Source organism: Mustelus asterias, chromosome 20 (assembly GCF_964213995.1).
Source record: "Mustelus asterias chromosome 20, sMusAst1.hap1.1, whole genome shotgun sequence".
Lineage (NCBI taxonomy): Eukaryota > Metazoa > Chordata > Chondrichthyes > Carcharhiniformes > Triakidae > Mustelus > Mustelus asterias.
In genome coordinates, this window is record NC_135820.1 from 3,148,143 (window position 1) to 3,164,883 (window position 16,741).

At 50.9% G+C, this 16,741-nt stretch overlaps 1 protein-coding gene across 2 annotated transcripts in view; it reads left to right on the forward strand.

The window, feature by feature from the left end:
- Positions 1-16,741, forward strand: part of LOC144508377 (urokinase plasminogen activator surface receptor-like) — a 75,492-nt gene that overhangs the window by 53,926 nt on the left and 4,825 nt on the right. Inside the window, exons 6-7 of one of the 2 annotated variants that reach the window (XM_078236243.1) lie at positions 5,015-5,131; positions 11,961-12,098. In XM_078236243.1, coding sequence (XP_078092369.1) covers positions 5,015-5,131; positions 11,961-12,098 — 255 coding nt within the window. The remainder of the gene's footprint in view (positions 1-5,014; positions 5,132-11,960; positions 12,099-16,741) is intronic. The other variant, XM_078236245.1, reaches the window with a different exon arrangement.

Here is a 16,741-nt window from a genome sequence, read left to right on the forward strand (position 1 = left end):
TCAGTGAGTGAGGGTCAGTGAGTGAGGGTCAGTGAGGGTCATTGAGTGAGGGTCAGTGAGTGAGGGTCAGTGAGGGTCAGTGAGGGTCAGTGAGTGAGGGTCAGTGAGTGAGGGTCAGTGAGTGAGGGTCAGTGAGGGTCAGTGAGGGTCAGTGAGTGAGGGTCAGTGAGTGAGGGTCAGTGAGGGTGAGTGAGTGAGGGTCAGTGAGTGAGGGTCAGTGAGTGAGGGTCAGTGAGGGTGAGTGAGTGAGGGTCAGTGAGTGAGGGTCAGTGAGTGAGGGTCAGTGAGTGAGGGTCAGTGAGGGTGAGTGAGTGAGGGTCAGTGAGTGAGGGTCAGTGCTGGGATCAATGATTCATGCCAACATGCCAAGTGGTGACGGAGGGAAAAATAATTTGAACTGAGTGGCTCAGATTTGGAACTTACTTCCTGGAGGAAATCTGAAACTTAATGAAAGAATTCCTAGCAGGGAAAGGTTTGTACAGGAGGGTACAGAGAGAGCAGCAGTGTGGGATTAACTCGAGAGCTCTGTCTGAGAACCTGCACAGATTTGATGGGCTGAATGGCCTTCTTCACTGTGGCTTTGTGAGATTCTGTGAATCCAGTGTTGAAATATTCTCAATCTCACAACGAGGTGAATCTTGGAACATGGTTTTGATTCTCACATCATTTTCAAAAAAATCCTAAAAATCTCCCAGCCGAGATAAATCCTGGACAAACTCTGTGAGAATTAAACAAGAAACAGAGCCTGTATCAGGGATCTGGGCAAACAGCAAACTGGAAGAAGGAACGTGAGTTTTAAAGCATCCTAATCCTTCTTGCCTGTCTCAGAACTGGTTAGACCACAAACCCAAAACTAAATTAAGCAATTCCGCTCAGAGGGGTTTTTATCTTTTGGTTTTAAATGACAGCGCTGTTTTGTGAGAGATGTTCCATCTGGATTACTTCAACCTGATTGTCCCCTTCACCCCTCCCCCGCCCCGAGACGGGACCAGCGAGAGCGGGAGGATGGTGTGGGAGATCCAGCCCAGTCTCTGGGGCAGGGAGGGAGGCAGCTCGATTAACTGTAATTGGAATGGCTGGGAAAGCACCTTGGCAAGGACACAAGGAAGTAGCAGCAGATTCTGGGTCTGTGCGCACCTCCTCAGGAATATATTCAGTGGGTGCTGAACACAGAGCTGGTGGGGAGTTTTGTCTCCGTGCTCTGTACCTGGAATGTCTGATATCAAAGCGAGATGAAGTTAATCTCCTGTATTCTCATCATCTGGGCTCTCGTTACTGAAGGTGAGATTTTTCATTAAATGGGACATTTATTAATATCCTTCAGACTAAATGCCGAGATTCTCCCAAAACAAGTTCTCAATGAGCGGGACAATGGGAGAATTTCCTGCCCGTTCCTTGGGCGAGCTTTCTTGAGCCAATCTCCAACACACTGCCTCAGAGAGATTCCCGCTGGAAAGTGGGGGAAGAGGCCTCAGTCCGCCCCAGAGGCCGCCAGCAGAGTGGGCTATCGCGCATGGGCTAATCTCAGTGCGGAGATCAACGCCGTCTGAATCCCCCTCTGCTCAAGGGGCACCCCTTCCCCCTGGCCCGGACCTCCCGCGAGGGCCTCTGTCCTCACCCGCGGGGAGAGCATGCCTGTTCCCCGTTGGTGGGGGGGGGGCAGTTGCAAACCCAGCTGGTGGGGACCTACCCCGGTGGCGGGGGTGGGGGAGAGACGCTAGTGGGCCGGGGAATACCGTGCCGGGATGGGGGAGAGACGCTAGTGGGCCGGGGAATACCGTGCCGGGATGGGGGAGAGACGCTAGTGGGCCGGGGAATACCGTGCCGGGATGGGGGAGAGACGCTAGTGGGCCGGGGAATACCGTGCCGGGATGGGGGAGAGACGCTAGTGGGCCGGGGAATACCGTGCCGGGATGGGGGAGAGACGCTAGTGGGCCGGGGAATACCGTGCCGGGATGGGGGAGAGACGCTAGTGGGCCGGGGAATACCGTGCCGGGATGGGGGAGAGACGCTAGTGGGCCGGGGAATACCGTGCCGGGATGGGGGAGAGACGCTAGTGGGCCGGGGAATACCGTGCCGGGATGGGGGAGAGACGCTAGTGGGCCGGGGAATACCGTGCCGGGATGGGGGAGAGGCGCTAGTGGGCCGGGGAATACCGTGCCGGGATGGGGGAGAGACGCTAGTGGGCCGGGGAATACCGTGCCGGGATGGGGGAGAGACGCTAGTGGGCCGGGGAATACCGTGCCGGGATGGGGGAGAGACGCTAGTGGGCTGGGGAATACCGTGCCGGGCTTACTAATCAGAACGATGTCCATGTGGTAATGGTTCCGCGCTGATTTCCGGCTTGTTGCCGATTACCTGGAAATAAAGGGCTTGGAAGACTCATGATTGGCTCGATACCGGTCATGTGACCCACTACATGCGCCCTCCCCACCATTCATGTCTCCCTGCCCGCTGCACAACCCGAGCAGTGCAGCAGGCTGGGAGAATCCCAGTGAATATCTCAATAGTATATTAGTTGGTGGTACGGTATAATATATATTTGTATAAATATTTCTATAGAGGCACATACACATCTCGGGGGTGATTCTCCCAGCTCGCTGCGCTGCTGGAGCTTCCTGCTGGGTGCCACGGACTCTGCGTCTCCAGCCTCTGGATTTCCGGTGTTGTCAGCTCTGTGCCAGAAATCAGAGCGGAACTGATTTGAATATTTGAAATCCAATTTTAATCTCATTTGCGGGCCTGGGACTGAAGAATCTGTGTCCGCTCGCCTCTCCAACCCCATGCCAGGTGTGTCCCACTCCAGCGGTCTTTATAACCGCTCCCCGCCAGTGGGTAGCTGGCGGCCCGACCCCACTGGAATGAAGGGGGGGCCATAGAGGCCCCCCCCATGAGGTCGGGGATAAAGGGGTTGCCCCGTGAGCATTGCCAGCCTTGGAGTGCCAGCCTGGCCACCTGACACTGCCCAGGGGCAAAGTGGCAATGCCCAATGGGGAACATGGCACTGCCCACTGGGCATCGGGCAGCGCCAAGGGGCTGGAGCCAGAGGGGGAGGGGTCTAATGGTGGGGGGTGGGGGGAGATTGGTGGGGGTGTCCCGCTGCCACTCTGCACTCGGGATCAGTGACTGAAAGAGGGAGGCCAGCGATTAGGAGATGGGGAGCTCTGCAAGCCAGGGTTGCTGTTCTGGTCAGTATTCGGGAGGCCAGCAGTGCGGGGCTACTGTGCATGTGCCGATCTTACTGCTGACAGACCGGGGCAATGCACAATGGCCCACTCAGCGCTATGCTGCCAGTCTCTCTCGCGGGAATAGATCCCCTCCACTGATTTTCAGCGTGATTCACGCTAGGGCTTTCCCTGATGCACAGAGTGTGGGAGATTCACTTTGAAAATCCCATGAAAAAAACCAATGGGATTTATCCCAGTTTTTACATGAATTTGACAATTAGATATTTTTGGGAGAATTCAACCTGGGGATTTGATGACTGATGTATTTTATTGAGATATTTATATCCTTATAGATATATGGATGCTTTTCCACTGTGGCTGCTCATTATAAACCTTAATTGCCCCTTGAGAAGGTGGTGGTGAGTTGCCTCCTTGATACGCTGCAGTCCATGCAGTGTAGGTACACCCACAGTGCTGTTAGGAAAGGAGTTCCAGGAGTTTGACCCCAGCCACAGTGAAGGAACGGCCGATATATTTCCGAGTCAGGATGGTGAGTGGCTTGGAGGGGAACTTCCACGTAGTGGTGTTCCCAGCTGTCCGCTGCCCCCTTGTCTTTCCAGATGGTAAATGCAGGTCCCGGGAGAGGGGGATGCAGACAGTACTAATTGTGGGGGGCCTGTACCACAAGGGGGCACTAAGGCAGACTTTTCTCTGTTTCCACAGTTTGCAATCCCCAGAACATGCCGCTAATCTGTTGCCAGGGCCTTATAGCTTGAGGGAGCACCACTCCCCATCAAACATGGCTGCCCAGGAGTCTCTCCTGCTCTTACTGCCAGCCACTGGCATGTTTTGTTGTCAACCTGCAAAACATGCCAGTGGCTGGTGGGAAGAGCAGGAGAGACTCCTGGGCAGCCATGTTTGATGGGGAGTGGTGCTCCCTCAAGCTATAAGGCCCTGGCAACAGATTAGCGGCATGTTCTGGGGATTGCAAACTGTGGAAACAGAGAAAAGTCTGCCTTAGTGCCCCCTTGTGGTACAAGCCCCCCACGATTAGTACTGTCTGCATCCCCCTCTCCCGGGACCTGTATTCACCATCTGGAAGGACGAGGGGGCAGCAGATAGCTGGGAACACCACTACGTGGAAGTTCCCCTCCTGTTTGACTGCATTATTAGTGCACCTTCCTTGGCCATCAGGTCCTGGAGTGGGACTCGAACACAGAGCTTTTGGTTCAGAGGCAGGCGTTCTAACAACTACGCCACACCAGCTTCTCCTGCCTATCGTTCAATAACATCACATATTTGGTCATCTATCTCATTGCTCTTTGTGGGATCATCGAATCAGAGAATTCCTACAGTGCAGAAGGAGGCCATTTGGCCCATTGAGCTGTGCCAATCACAATCCCACCCAGGCCCTATTCCTTTAACAGCACACATTTCCCCTACTGATCCCCCACGCACTCGGGCCAATTTAGCGTGGCCAACTAACCTGACCTGCACACCTTTGGACTATGGGAGGAAACCGGAGCACCCGGAGGAAACCCACACAGACACGAGGAGAACGTGCAGACTCCACACGGACAGTGACCCGAGGCCAGATTTGAACCTGGGTCCCTGGCGCTGTGAGGCAACAGTGCTAACCACTGTGCTACCCATGCCGCCCGGACCTTGCCGTGTGTTAATTGCAGGCCTCATTTCCCTTTATTACAACACTGACTGTGCTTCACTCCTATTCCATTGTTCCTGAGAAGCTCAGGAACATTGTGTCCAATTATAACATCTGTACATGAGCTCCATTCAATAGGACTGAAAGAGCGACGGGTGATTCCTACTTCTTTGTTCTGTTACAGCCTCGACTCTGAAATGTTTCAGTTGTGACAACCCGACAGGAAATTGCACGCAGCAGGAAGTGTGTGATCCAGCTCAGAACCTGAACTGTCGAACTATCTCAGCCACGCTGACGTTAGGTGAGAATTCTCCATAAGATGAACACATTGTAAGATCAAAAAGATACAATAGTGGATAAATAGACAGAGTGACAGATAGATGAAGGGTCATCCAGACTCGAAACATTGGCTGTATTCTCTCTCAGTAAGGAGTCTAACAACACCAGGTTAAAGTCCAACAGGTTTATTTGGTAGCAAAAGCCATGAGCTTTTCTGCTACCAAATAAACCTGTTGGACTTTTACCTGGTGCTGTTAGACTTCTTACTGTGTTTACCCCAGTCCAACGCCGGCATCCCCACATCATGTATTCTCTCTCCACAGATGCTGTCAGACCTGCTGAGATTTTCCAGCATTTTTATGTTTTTGTTTCAGATTCCAGCAGTATTTTGCTTTGATCTTATGGATAAATTGTACATTGGGCCGAGATTGTCCGACCTCGCCCGCGGCTGGGATTCTCCAGTCCCGCGGCTGTGAATGAAGGCTCGGCTGAGAACCAAATTCTCCATTCAACGACATCGGAGAAATCCGACCACAGATTGGGTTTTAAAAATCTTAGATATCCAAGAAGCTAAATTGAGAGAAGTGCCGAGATCTTGCAGAGGTTAGCTGCTGGAGGAATTTATATTAATAAGGAGGGTTATAGTGGTTCAAGGAGTTTATAGAGTTAGGGAGGGTTACATATACTGTGGGAGGAAGCCGGAGCACCCAGAGGAAACCCACACAGACACGAGGAGAACATCTTAGGAGCAGGCGTAGACCACTCGGCCCCTCGAGCCAATAAGATCATGGCTGACCTGATTGTAAACTCAACCCCACATTCCTGCTGACCCCCGATAACCTTTCCCCCCCCCCCTTGTTAATCAAGAATCTATCTCACTGGACCTTAAAAATATTCAGAGATTCTGCTTCCACTGCCTTTTGAGGAAGAGAGTTCCAGAGACTCACCACCCTCTGAGAGAAGAAACCTCTTCATCTGTCCCAATGAGTGACCCCTTATTTTTAAGCAGTGATCCCTAGTTCTAGATTCTCCCACAGGAAGAAACATCCTCACCACATCCGCCCTGTCACTTCTATAATAGTTAATTCCAAATTCTATCGTAGTTGACGCCAAAACATTGAATGCATTCAAGAGGCAGCTGGATATAGCACTTGGGGGCAAATGGGATCAAAGGTTATGGGGACAAAGCAGGATTAGGCGATTGAGTTGGATGATCAGCCATGATCGAGATGAATGGCAGAGCAGGTTCGAAGGGCCGAATGGCCTCCTCCTGCTCCGAACTTCTATGCTTCTATGTTTTCCTATACCTGTCATAATTTTAAGCGCTTCAATCAAGTCACATCTTACTCTTCTAAACTACAAGCCTAGCCTGTCTAACCTATCCTCGTAAGATGACCCGCCCATTCTTGGTATTAGTTTAGTAATCCTTCTCTGAACTGCTTCCAACACATTTACATTTTTCCTTAAATAAGGAGACCAACACTGTATACAATACTCCAGATGTGGTCTCACCAATGCCTGTACAACTGAAGCAAGATTGTAAGGGCTGTAGGAGGTTACAGAGATAGAGAGGGGGTGATAGGGTCTGGAGGAGGTGACAGAGATTGAGAGGGTTGTAAGGGCTGTAGGAGTTACAGAGATAGGGAGGCGTATTGGGGCTGGAGGAGATTACAGAGATAGGGAGGATTGTAGGGGCTGGAGGAGGTTACAGTTATAGGGAGGGTTGTAGGGGCTGGAGGAGGTTACGGCGATAGGGAGAGCTATAGGTGTTGGAGGAGGTTACAGAGATAGGGAGGGTTGTAGGGGCTGGGGGAGGTTACAGAGATAGGGAGGGTTGTAGGGGCTGGAGGAGGTTACAGAGATAGGGAGGGTTGTAGGGGCTGGGGGAGGTTACAGAGATAGGGAGGGTTGTAGGGGCTGGGGGAGGTTACAGAGATAGGAAGGGTTGTAGGGGCTGGGGGAGGTTACAGAGATAGGGAGGGTTGTAGGGGCTGGGGGAGGTTACAGAGATAGGGAGGGTTGTAGGGGCTGGGGGAGGTTACAGAGATAGGGAGGGTGGTAGGGGCTGGGGGAGGTTACAGAGATAGGGAGGGTTGTAGGGGTTGGCGATGGTTTACAGGGATGGATGGTGGCGACTAGGGGATTTTCACAGTCACTTCATTGCAGTGTTAATGTAGGCCTACTTGTGACAACAATCAATAAACTAAAAAAAACAGAGTATAAAGGCAGGGAAACCTGAAGGTTTTGGTAGTTATGGATAGAAAGGGTGGGTGGACATCATTTACCGCCTAACCTGCACATCTTTGTACACTAAGGGGCAATTTAGCATGGCCAATCCACCTAATCTGCACATCTTTGGAGTGTGGGAGGAAAGCGGAGCACCCGGAGGAAACCCACGCAGACACGGGGAGGACATGCAAACTCCACACAGACACTCACCCGAGCCGGGATTCAAACCCGGGTCCCTGGAGCCGTGAGGCAGCGGTGCTAATCACTGTGCCACCATGCTGCCCCACCTAGAACAAAGAACAAAGAACAATACAGCACAGGAACAGGCCCTTCGGCCCTCCAAGCCCGCGCCGCTCCCCGGTCCAGGATTGAATCCTGAATCCAGGATCCCCGCCCAATCTTCCAGCCTATCTACATACCAATATCCTATCCACCGAGCTGTCCCTCACAGCTATGATGCTTTGTTCATCACAACCTATTAACTCACCCCCAACCCCCCATTCCAGACCATGTGATCTCCAGGGAGAGGCGAAAACCCAGAGTGAAAACCCCAGGGCCAATATGGGGAAAAAAAATCTGGGAAATTCCTCTCCGACCCCCTGAGGCGATCGAAACGAGTCCAGGAGATCACACTGGCCCTGATCGGAAAATGCTTCCCAACCCTAGTCATTTCCACTTCCACGAACACCATATGAATTCCCTGCCCCCGAGACAGGTTCCCAACTATCCGCAGTTTCGCTCTGTACTGGCACCAGCAAGATGATCATAGAATGAAGCCTTGAAACGAGAAACAAGGAACAATTAGACCGCGCCGCTCCCTGGTCCAAACTAGACCACTCTTTTGTATCCCTCCATTCCCACTCCGTTCATATAGCTGTCTAGATAAGTCTTAAACGTTCCCAGTGTGTCCGCCTCCACCACCTTGCCCGGCATTCCAGGCCCCCACGACCCTCTGTGTGAAATATGTCCTTCTGATATCTGTGTTAAACCTCCCCCCCTTCACCTTGAACCTATGACCCCTCGTGAACGTCACCACCGACCCGGGGAAAAGCTTCCCACCGTTCACCCTATCTATGCCTTTCATAATTTTATACACCTCTATTAAGTCTCCCCTCATCCTCCGTCTTTCCAAGGAGAACAACCCCAGTTTCCCCAATCTCTCCTCATAACCAAGCCCCTCCATACCAGGCAACATCCTGGTAAACCTCCTCTGTACTCTCTCCAAAGCCTCCACGTCCTTCTGGTAGTGTGGCGACCAGAACTGGACGCAGTATTCCAAATGCGGCCGAACCAACGTTCTATACATCTGCAACATCAGACCCCAACTCTTATACTCTATGCCCCGTCCTATAAAGGCAAGCATGCCATATGCCTTCTTCACCACCTTCTCCACCTGTGACGTCACCTTCAAAGATCTGTGGACTTGCACACCCAGGTCCCTCTGCGTCTCTACACCCTTTATGGTTCTTCCATTTATCGTGTAGCTCCTCCCTACATTATTCCCACCAAAATGCATCACTTCGCATTTATCAGGATTGAACTCCATCTGCCATTTCCTTGCCCAAATTTCCAGCCTATCTATATCCTTCTGTAGCCTCTGACAATGTTCCTCACTATCTGCAAGTCCTGCCAGTTTTGTGTCGTCCGCAAACTTACTGATCACCCCAGTTACTCCTTCTTCCAGATCATTTATATAAATCACAAACAGCAGAGGTCCCAATAAAGAGCCCTGCGGTACACCACTAGTCACAGGCCTCCAGCCGGAAAAAGACCCTTCCACTACCACCCTCTGTCTTCTATGACCAAGCCAGTTCTCCACCCATCTAGCCACCTCCCCCTTTATCCCATGAGATCCAACCTTTTTCACTAGCCTACCATGAGGGACTTTGTCAAACGCTTTACTAAAGTCCATATAGACAACATCCACGGCCTTTCCTTCGTCAACCATTTTGGTCACTTCTTCAAAAAACACCACCAGGTTAGTGAGGCATGACCTCCCTCTCACAAAACCATGTTGACTATCATTAATGAGTTTATTCCTTCTAAATGCGCATACATCCTATCTCTAAGAATCTTCTCCAACAACTTCCCCACCACGGACGTCAAGCTCACCGGCCTATAATTACCCGGGTTATCCTTCCTACCCTTCTTAAATAACGGGACCACATTGGCTATCCTCCAATCCTCTGGGACCTCACCTGTGTCCAGTGACGAGACAAAGATTTGCGTCAGAGGCCCAACGATTTCACCTCTCGTCTCCTTGAGCAGCCTTGGATAGATTCCATCAGGCCCTGGGGATTTGTCAGTCTTTATATTCTCTAACAAACCTAACACTTCCTCCTTTGTAATGGAGATTTTCTCCAACGGTTCAACACTCCCCTCCGAGACACTCCCAGTCAACACATCCCTCTCCTTTGTGAATACCGACGCAAAGTATTCATTTAGGATCTCCCCTACTTCTTTGGGCTCCAAGCATAAGTCCCCACTTTTGTCCCTGAGAGGTCCGATTTTTTCCCTAACAACCCTTTTGTTCCTAACGTATGAATAAAATGCCTTGGGATTCTCCTTAATCCTGTCTGCCAAGAACATTTCGTGACCCCTTTTTGCTCTTCTAATTCCCCGTTTGAGTACTTTCCTACTTTCATTGTACTCCTCCAGAGCTCCCTCCGTTTTTATCTGCTTGGACCTAACATACGCCTCTCTTTTTTTTTTGACCAGTCCCTCAATTTCCCTGGTTATCCACGGTTCTCTAATCCTACCCTTCCTATCCTTCTTTTTTACAGGCACATGCTTGTCCTGTAGCCCTAACAACCGATCCTTAAAAGACTGCCACATACCAGATGTGGATTTACCCTCAAACAGCCTCTCCCAATCAAGAGCTGCCAATTTCTGCCTGATCCCAATAAAGTTAGCCTTCCCCCAATCCAACACCTTACCCTTGGGACACCACTCATCCTTTTCCATCACTATCCTAAAGCTAACAGAATTGTGGGAAAACACCTCTAGCATTTCCTGGGTAACTCATCCTGGAAGACACTCCAAAGTCTTTGATATTAATCTGAGTTTCATGTGGTTCCCGATGTAGGTTGGGTGCCCAGGTGAACTTCTGGGGCACTTCCTGTACAATCTTTAACTTGGCACCTCCAGGGGGCCCCCCATTTATGACTCCCCGGGGAATGGAAGATATGGGCCAATATTATTTAATTCTGAAGGTAATCTCCAGGGTACAGGAGAGTGACAGTGCCCCCCAGTGGAAATAATCAGTAAGTGCAGCATCACTCGTAAAGTTTAAAGTTTATTTATTATTGTCACAAGTAGGCTTACATTAACATTGCAATGAAGTTACTGTGAAAATCCCTTAGCTGTCACACTCCGGTGCCTGTTCGGATACACTGAGAGAATTTAGCACGGCCAATGCACCTATCCAGCACGTCTTTCGGACTGTGGGAGGAAACCGGAGCACCCGAAGGAAACCCACGCAGACATGGGGGGAATGTGTAGACTTCACACAGACAGTGACCCAAGCCGGGAATCGAACCTGGGTCCCTGGCGCTGTGAGGCAGCAGTGCTAACCACTGTGCCACCGTGCTGCCCTACGGAGCACCTGGTGACGCAGAGCATTGTTCTAATGACTGAAGTTCACCTGGGCACCCAACCTACATCGGGGACCACTTGAAACTCGGATTAATATCGGAGATTTTGGATGCACCCGAGTGTCTTCCAGGATTAGTTACCCAGGAAATGCCAGAGGTGGGCAGCGGCGGCACAGTGGTTGGCACCACTGCCTCATGCTGCCTCACACAACACATTGAAAGCTTCGTAAACCTAAAATTAATTTCACCAAAGTGACTTCTCAAGGGTGGAAAATGTTGGGTTGTGTGAAGTTAGGTGGAAGACCAACAAAACCTTGGGTTGAATGACCTTTCCCTGTAATTTGATTTGATTTATTATTGTCACATGTATTGGGATACAGTGAAAAGTATTTGTAATAAGTCCTCAGAGGTAGAAATCCCTTCACCAAAATCCCTTCCTTTACAAGTCTGACAACAGCATACAGAGTGCTACACCAGGAGTCCCAGAGGAACTGACACTCCTGGTAAAATACAAAGCAAGAGGCTCCCTGATTGACCCATCAATTTGTCCCTTAATCAGGGAGTTCATATTCTAACAAGCCCACCTCAATAGCCTGATTAAAGTATTTACAATATTGTTTCTTGCGCGCCATACAGTCCAAAGATGTGCGGGTTAGGTTGATTGGCCATGCTAAAATTGCCCCTTAGAGTCCTGAGATGTGTAGGTTAGAGGGATTAGTGGGTAAAATATATGGAGATAGGGCCTGGGTGGGATTGTGTTCGGTGCAGACTCGATGGGCCGAAGGGCTTCTTTCTGCACTGTAGGGTTTCTATCTATCCTATCTATCTAAAACATACCGTTCATAGAGAAGGAAAGGAGAGGGCTTTGTTAGTCTTGCAGAGAACCAATGAGAGTGGGATTCTTGAAGACCGTCTTTCCCAGTCGGAGTGAAACGTTGCATGAACCAACTGTCGACAGGAGGCGAGGGGCAGGAATCTGTCCTCACGTTGTGTTCGAACTTTAACTCAATGCAATTCCTATTTCCTCAGCTGGAACCTCGACAAAATATTACATTTATGGGTGTGGGAACTGTACTGGAAATCTGTCCTTTCATGGCGGGACATTAGCAGCGACCATGGCAGACAGCTGCTGCCAATCCGACCTCTGCAACAACCAAACAATCCCAGGTATGGAACAAACCTGTTCGGGGGAAGGTGTAACTTGATGCGCAGATTGTCAAAGTTTGGCAAGTTTTTTACGGGAGTCGGGGCTCACAGGGTCATCATGTCAAAGTAGAAGGGTTCACGGCCCATTGCTGCCATCCAGCCGTCTAGTTGGTCCACTGTATCCACTCTCCCTCAACCACCCATCCAATTTCCTCTTGACGGTTCCCGCTTCTCCCACCACCTCGTATGCAGCGAGTTGCACTTGCTGTGGAAAAGAATACAGTTAGGCCGGAATTCTCTGGCCGTTCACACCGGTGGGATTCTCCGGTCCCTCCGGCAGCGCACCTGTGCTCGGGGGCTTCCCGCCAGCGTAGGGTGACGTTAATGGGAATTCCCATTGACAGCAGCGGGACTGGAGAATCCCGCCACCAGCAAACAACAAGCCACCTCCCGCTGGCGGGAAACGTGTGGTTGGGAGGCCGGAGAATCTGGCTCCTATTCTTTCAAGGAGAATGTGGCCGCCCTATCCGTCCTACCAAAATGTATCTTCTCAGAAATATATCCCCATGGCAACCTGGCCTAGCTATTGCTCTTAAAGTAAGGGTAAAGTTTATTTATTAGTCACAAGTAGGCTTACATTAACACTGCAATGAGGTTACTGTGAAATCTCCTAGTCGCCACACTCCGCCGCCTGTTTGGGTACTGTGGTGAACCATAGATGGTTACCACTATGGGTACTTGTACATACGTTACTCTTGTTACTGTTGGGGTTAGGGTTGGGGTGTTCCACCTGTTAGCATTGTTCTGTGGTACACTCCGTTTGGCTCCGCCTTCTTACAGGAGTATAAAGGTCACTGCTACTTCCTAGTAGCCCTTAGTCTGGGATAGTATTGTTAGTAAGAAGTTTAACAACACCAAGTTAAAGTCCAACAGGTTTATTTGGTAGCAAAAGCCACACAAGCTTTCGAGGCTCTGAGCCCCTTCTTCAGGTGAACTTGCACTCACCTGAAGAAGGGGCTCAGAGCCTCGAAAGCTTGTGTGGCTTTTGCTACCAAATAAACCTGTTGGACTTTAACCTGGTGTTGTTAAACTTCTTACTGTGTTTACCCCAGTCCAACGCCGGCATCTCCACATCATAGTATTGTTAAGCAGTGTGCTCTATTCTTGTTGTGAATAAAAGCCTTTATTCCCGGGTACGTCCTCGCCTCCCGTGTGAATCAATCGCGCATCAGGTACACTGAGGGAGAATTTCGCATGGCCAATGCACCTAACCAGCACGTCTTTCAGACTGTGGGAGGAAACCGGATCACCCGGAGGAAACCCACGCAGACATGGGGAGAATGTGCAAACTCCACATAGACGCTGACCATGAGTGATGAAACTTTTTATTCATTCGTGGGACATGGGCGTCGCTGGCTGGCCAGCATTTATTGCCCATCCTTAGTTGTCCTTGAGAAGGTGGTGGTGAGCTGCTTTCTTGAATCACTGCTGCCCATGTTCTGTGGGTTGATCCACAATGCCGTTAGGAAGGAAATTAGGATTTTGACCCAGTGACTGTGAAGGAACGGTGATATATTTCCAAGTCAGGATGGTGAGTGTTTGGAGGGGAACTTGCAGGTGGTGATGTTCCCATGTATCTGCTGCCTTTGTCCTTCTAGATGGAAGTGGCCATGGGTTTGGAAGGTGCTGTCTAAGGATCTTTGGTGAATTGCTGCAGTGTATCTTGTAGATAGTACCTACTGCTGCTACTGAGCGTCAGTGGTGGAGGGAGTGGGTGTTTGTAGATGTGGTGCCAATCAAGCGGGCTGCTTTGTCCTGGATGGTGTCAAGCTTCTTGAGTGTTGTTGGAGCTGCACCCATCCAGGCAAGTGGGGAGTATTCCATCACACTCCTTGTATCTTGTAGATGGTGGACAGGCTTTGGGGAGTCAGGCAGCGAGTTACTCGCTGCAGTGTTCCTAACCTCTAACCTGCTCTTGTAGCCAATGTGTTTATGCGGTGAGTCCAGTTGAGTTTCTGGTCAATGGTAACCCCAAGGATGTTACAGCTAGATTTCTCTTTAAATATTCATGGCCTGTGTCACAGACTGAGGACAAACTGGCCTTGCTTTGCCCAGTCGAGACAGAATATTGGCAGTGCTGATTATACAGAGTGGGCTCCAGAACACGCACAATTAGAATTTAGAATAGACAATTTCACCAGCATTCATATAGCACCTATATATATTTGAACATGGAGGTTGCGTGGTTAGTGTCCCTGCCTCTGTGGTTCAAATCTCTGGGTTTAAAGTCCCACTCAATGTCCCATGGTGGCCTCATAACATGGCCAAGTATTGTTGACCATCAACCTGTAACTCCTTCCAGCGTGCCAATGGCTGATTAAGAGTGGAAGAGTCTCGAGCTTGATGCGGAGTGGCGCCCCTTAAGCTCAGGTGACAGGCCGATCACCTGTTTCGGGACAAACCAAACATGGAAGCAGACAGCACTGCGTGTTTTGGTGGCCTCACCTGTCACAGAGACATGGGAAAGGCTCTCAGTCTACCTTACATTTAAGCATTCGAAATAGCAGCTGTAGTGGGGCCGTTTGGCTCCTTGGGCTCAGTCCGCCATCCCATAAGAACACAAGAGATAAGAAGCAAGAGTAGATGGGTGGCACGGTAGCACAGTGGTTAGCACCACTGCCTCACAGCGCCAGGGACCCGGGTTCAATTCCTGGCTTGGGCCACTGTCTGTCTGGAATTTGCACATTCTCCTCATGTCTGCACGGGTTTCCTCCAGGTGCTCCGGTTTCCTCCCACAGTCCAAAAGATGCGCTGGTTAGGTGCATTGGCCATGCTAAATTCTCCCTCGGTGTACCGGCGAACTGGCGCCGGAGTGTGGTGACTAGGGGATTTTCACAGTAACTTCATTGCAGTGTTAATGTAAACCTTCTTGTGAAGCTAATCAATAAACTTTAAACCATTCAGCCCATCGAGTCTGCTCTGCCATTCAATATGGTCATGGCCGATCATGGCCTTCAGACCCACTCTCCCTTCTGCTTCTCATAATCTCTTAATCCTCCAAGAGGCCAAAAAAGTCTGTCTTTTCATCTATTCAAGAGATGTGGGCGTTCCTGGCTGGGCCCAGCATTTATTGCCCATCACAAGTTGCCCCTTGAGAAGGTGGTGGTGAGCTGCCTTCTTGAATCGCTGCAGTCCCGGAGGTGTAGGTGCATCCGCAGTGCTGTTAGAGAGAAAGTTCCAGGATTTTGATCCAGCGACAGTGAAGGAATGGCCGATATATTTCCAAGTCGGCACGGTGGCACAGTGGTTAGCACTGTTGCCTCACTGCGCCAGGTACCCGGGTACGATTCCCTGCTTGGGTCACTGTCTTTGTGGAGTTTGCACCTTCTCCCCGTGTCTGCATGGGTTTCCTCTGGGTGCTCCGGTTTCCTCCCACAGCCCAAAGATGTGCGGGGGTTAGGTGGATTGGTCATGCTAACTTGCCCCTTTGTGTCAGGGGGATTAGCTGGGGTAAACCGTGAGGTTGTGGGGTTAGGGCCTGGGTAGGATTGTGGTCGGTGCAGACTTGAAGGGCCGAATGGCCTCCTTCTGTACTGTAGGATTCCATGAAGTTGCTATGGAGGGGAACCTTCGGGTGGGGGTGTTCCCAGGTATCTGCTGCCCTTGTCCTTCTAGATGACAGCAGTCATGGGTTTGGAAGGTGCTGCCTAAGGAGCCTTGGTGAGTTCCTGGAGTGCATCTTGTAGACGGCACCCAAAGTTTGTCTGTCACAATCTTCAACGTATTCAATGATGGATTCAAAGATTCACAACCCTTTGAGTGGAGTAATTTCTCCTCATCTCAGTCTGAAATGATGAGCCCCTTATCCTGAGATTTTGCCCCCGTGATTCTCTGACCAGTGGAAACAATGGGAGGAATATTCTCAAAAGAATTCCAGGGGCGCGATCTTACTGGCGGCTCACACCACTCTCCCACTGCATCAAAATTGAAGAATTTGGCGCCAAATCTCCGTTCCCTGCAGTGGGATGGGAATATCCCACCAGCGTGGGAACAGCCATAACATTCCGGTTTAAGTGTCTTAAAGGTGGGACAATTGGGATGAAGCACGACGTCCTCTCAGGCGTGGCCCGCATTGCAATCTTTCCACACTGAGTCACTTTCCGGTGTGTTGGGAATTGGTACTGAGGGGAGTGGAGGCTAAACACACCAGTGAGCCAGCTGCAGAGAGCCTGGGTGCCATTTCACAATGGCACCCCAATCCCACAGTGCACTGGGAGGTCCCCTCCTACTCTCCCACGGACATCAGAACCACTCCCTTCATTGGCAGCACGCTCCTGCAGCCCCCGACATGCTTTGGGGCATCAGGGCCCTCTCGAGGGTCTACCTGCTGGACTCCCGACATGCCCCCCTCCCCATCATGGACCCCGGCATGCCCCCCCCCCTCTCCATAATCCATCCCTGCACAACAGGTGTGGCCCAACCAATGTCATCAGGGTGCCTGATGACCATTGCTGTCATGCATGGTGGGCACTGCCAGGCACCCTGGCGCTGGTGGGCACTGGTGGGCCCTTCCCAATGGCCATGCCCCTGACCACGGTGGCACAGTGATTAGCTCTGCTGCCTCACAGCGCCCAGGACCAGGGTTCAATTCCCGGCTTGGGTCA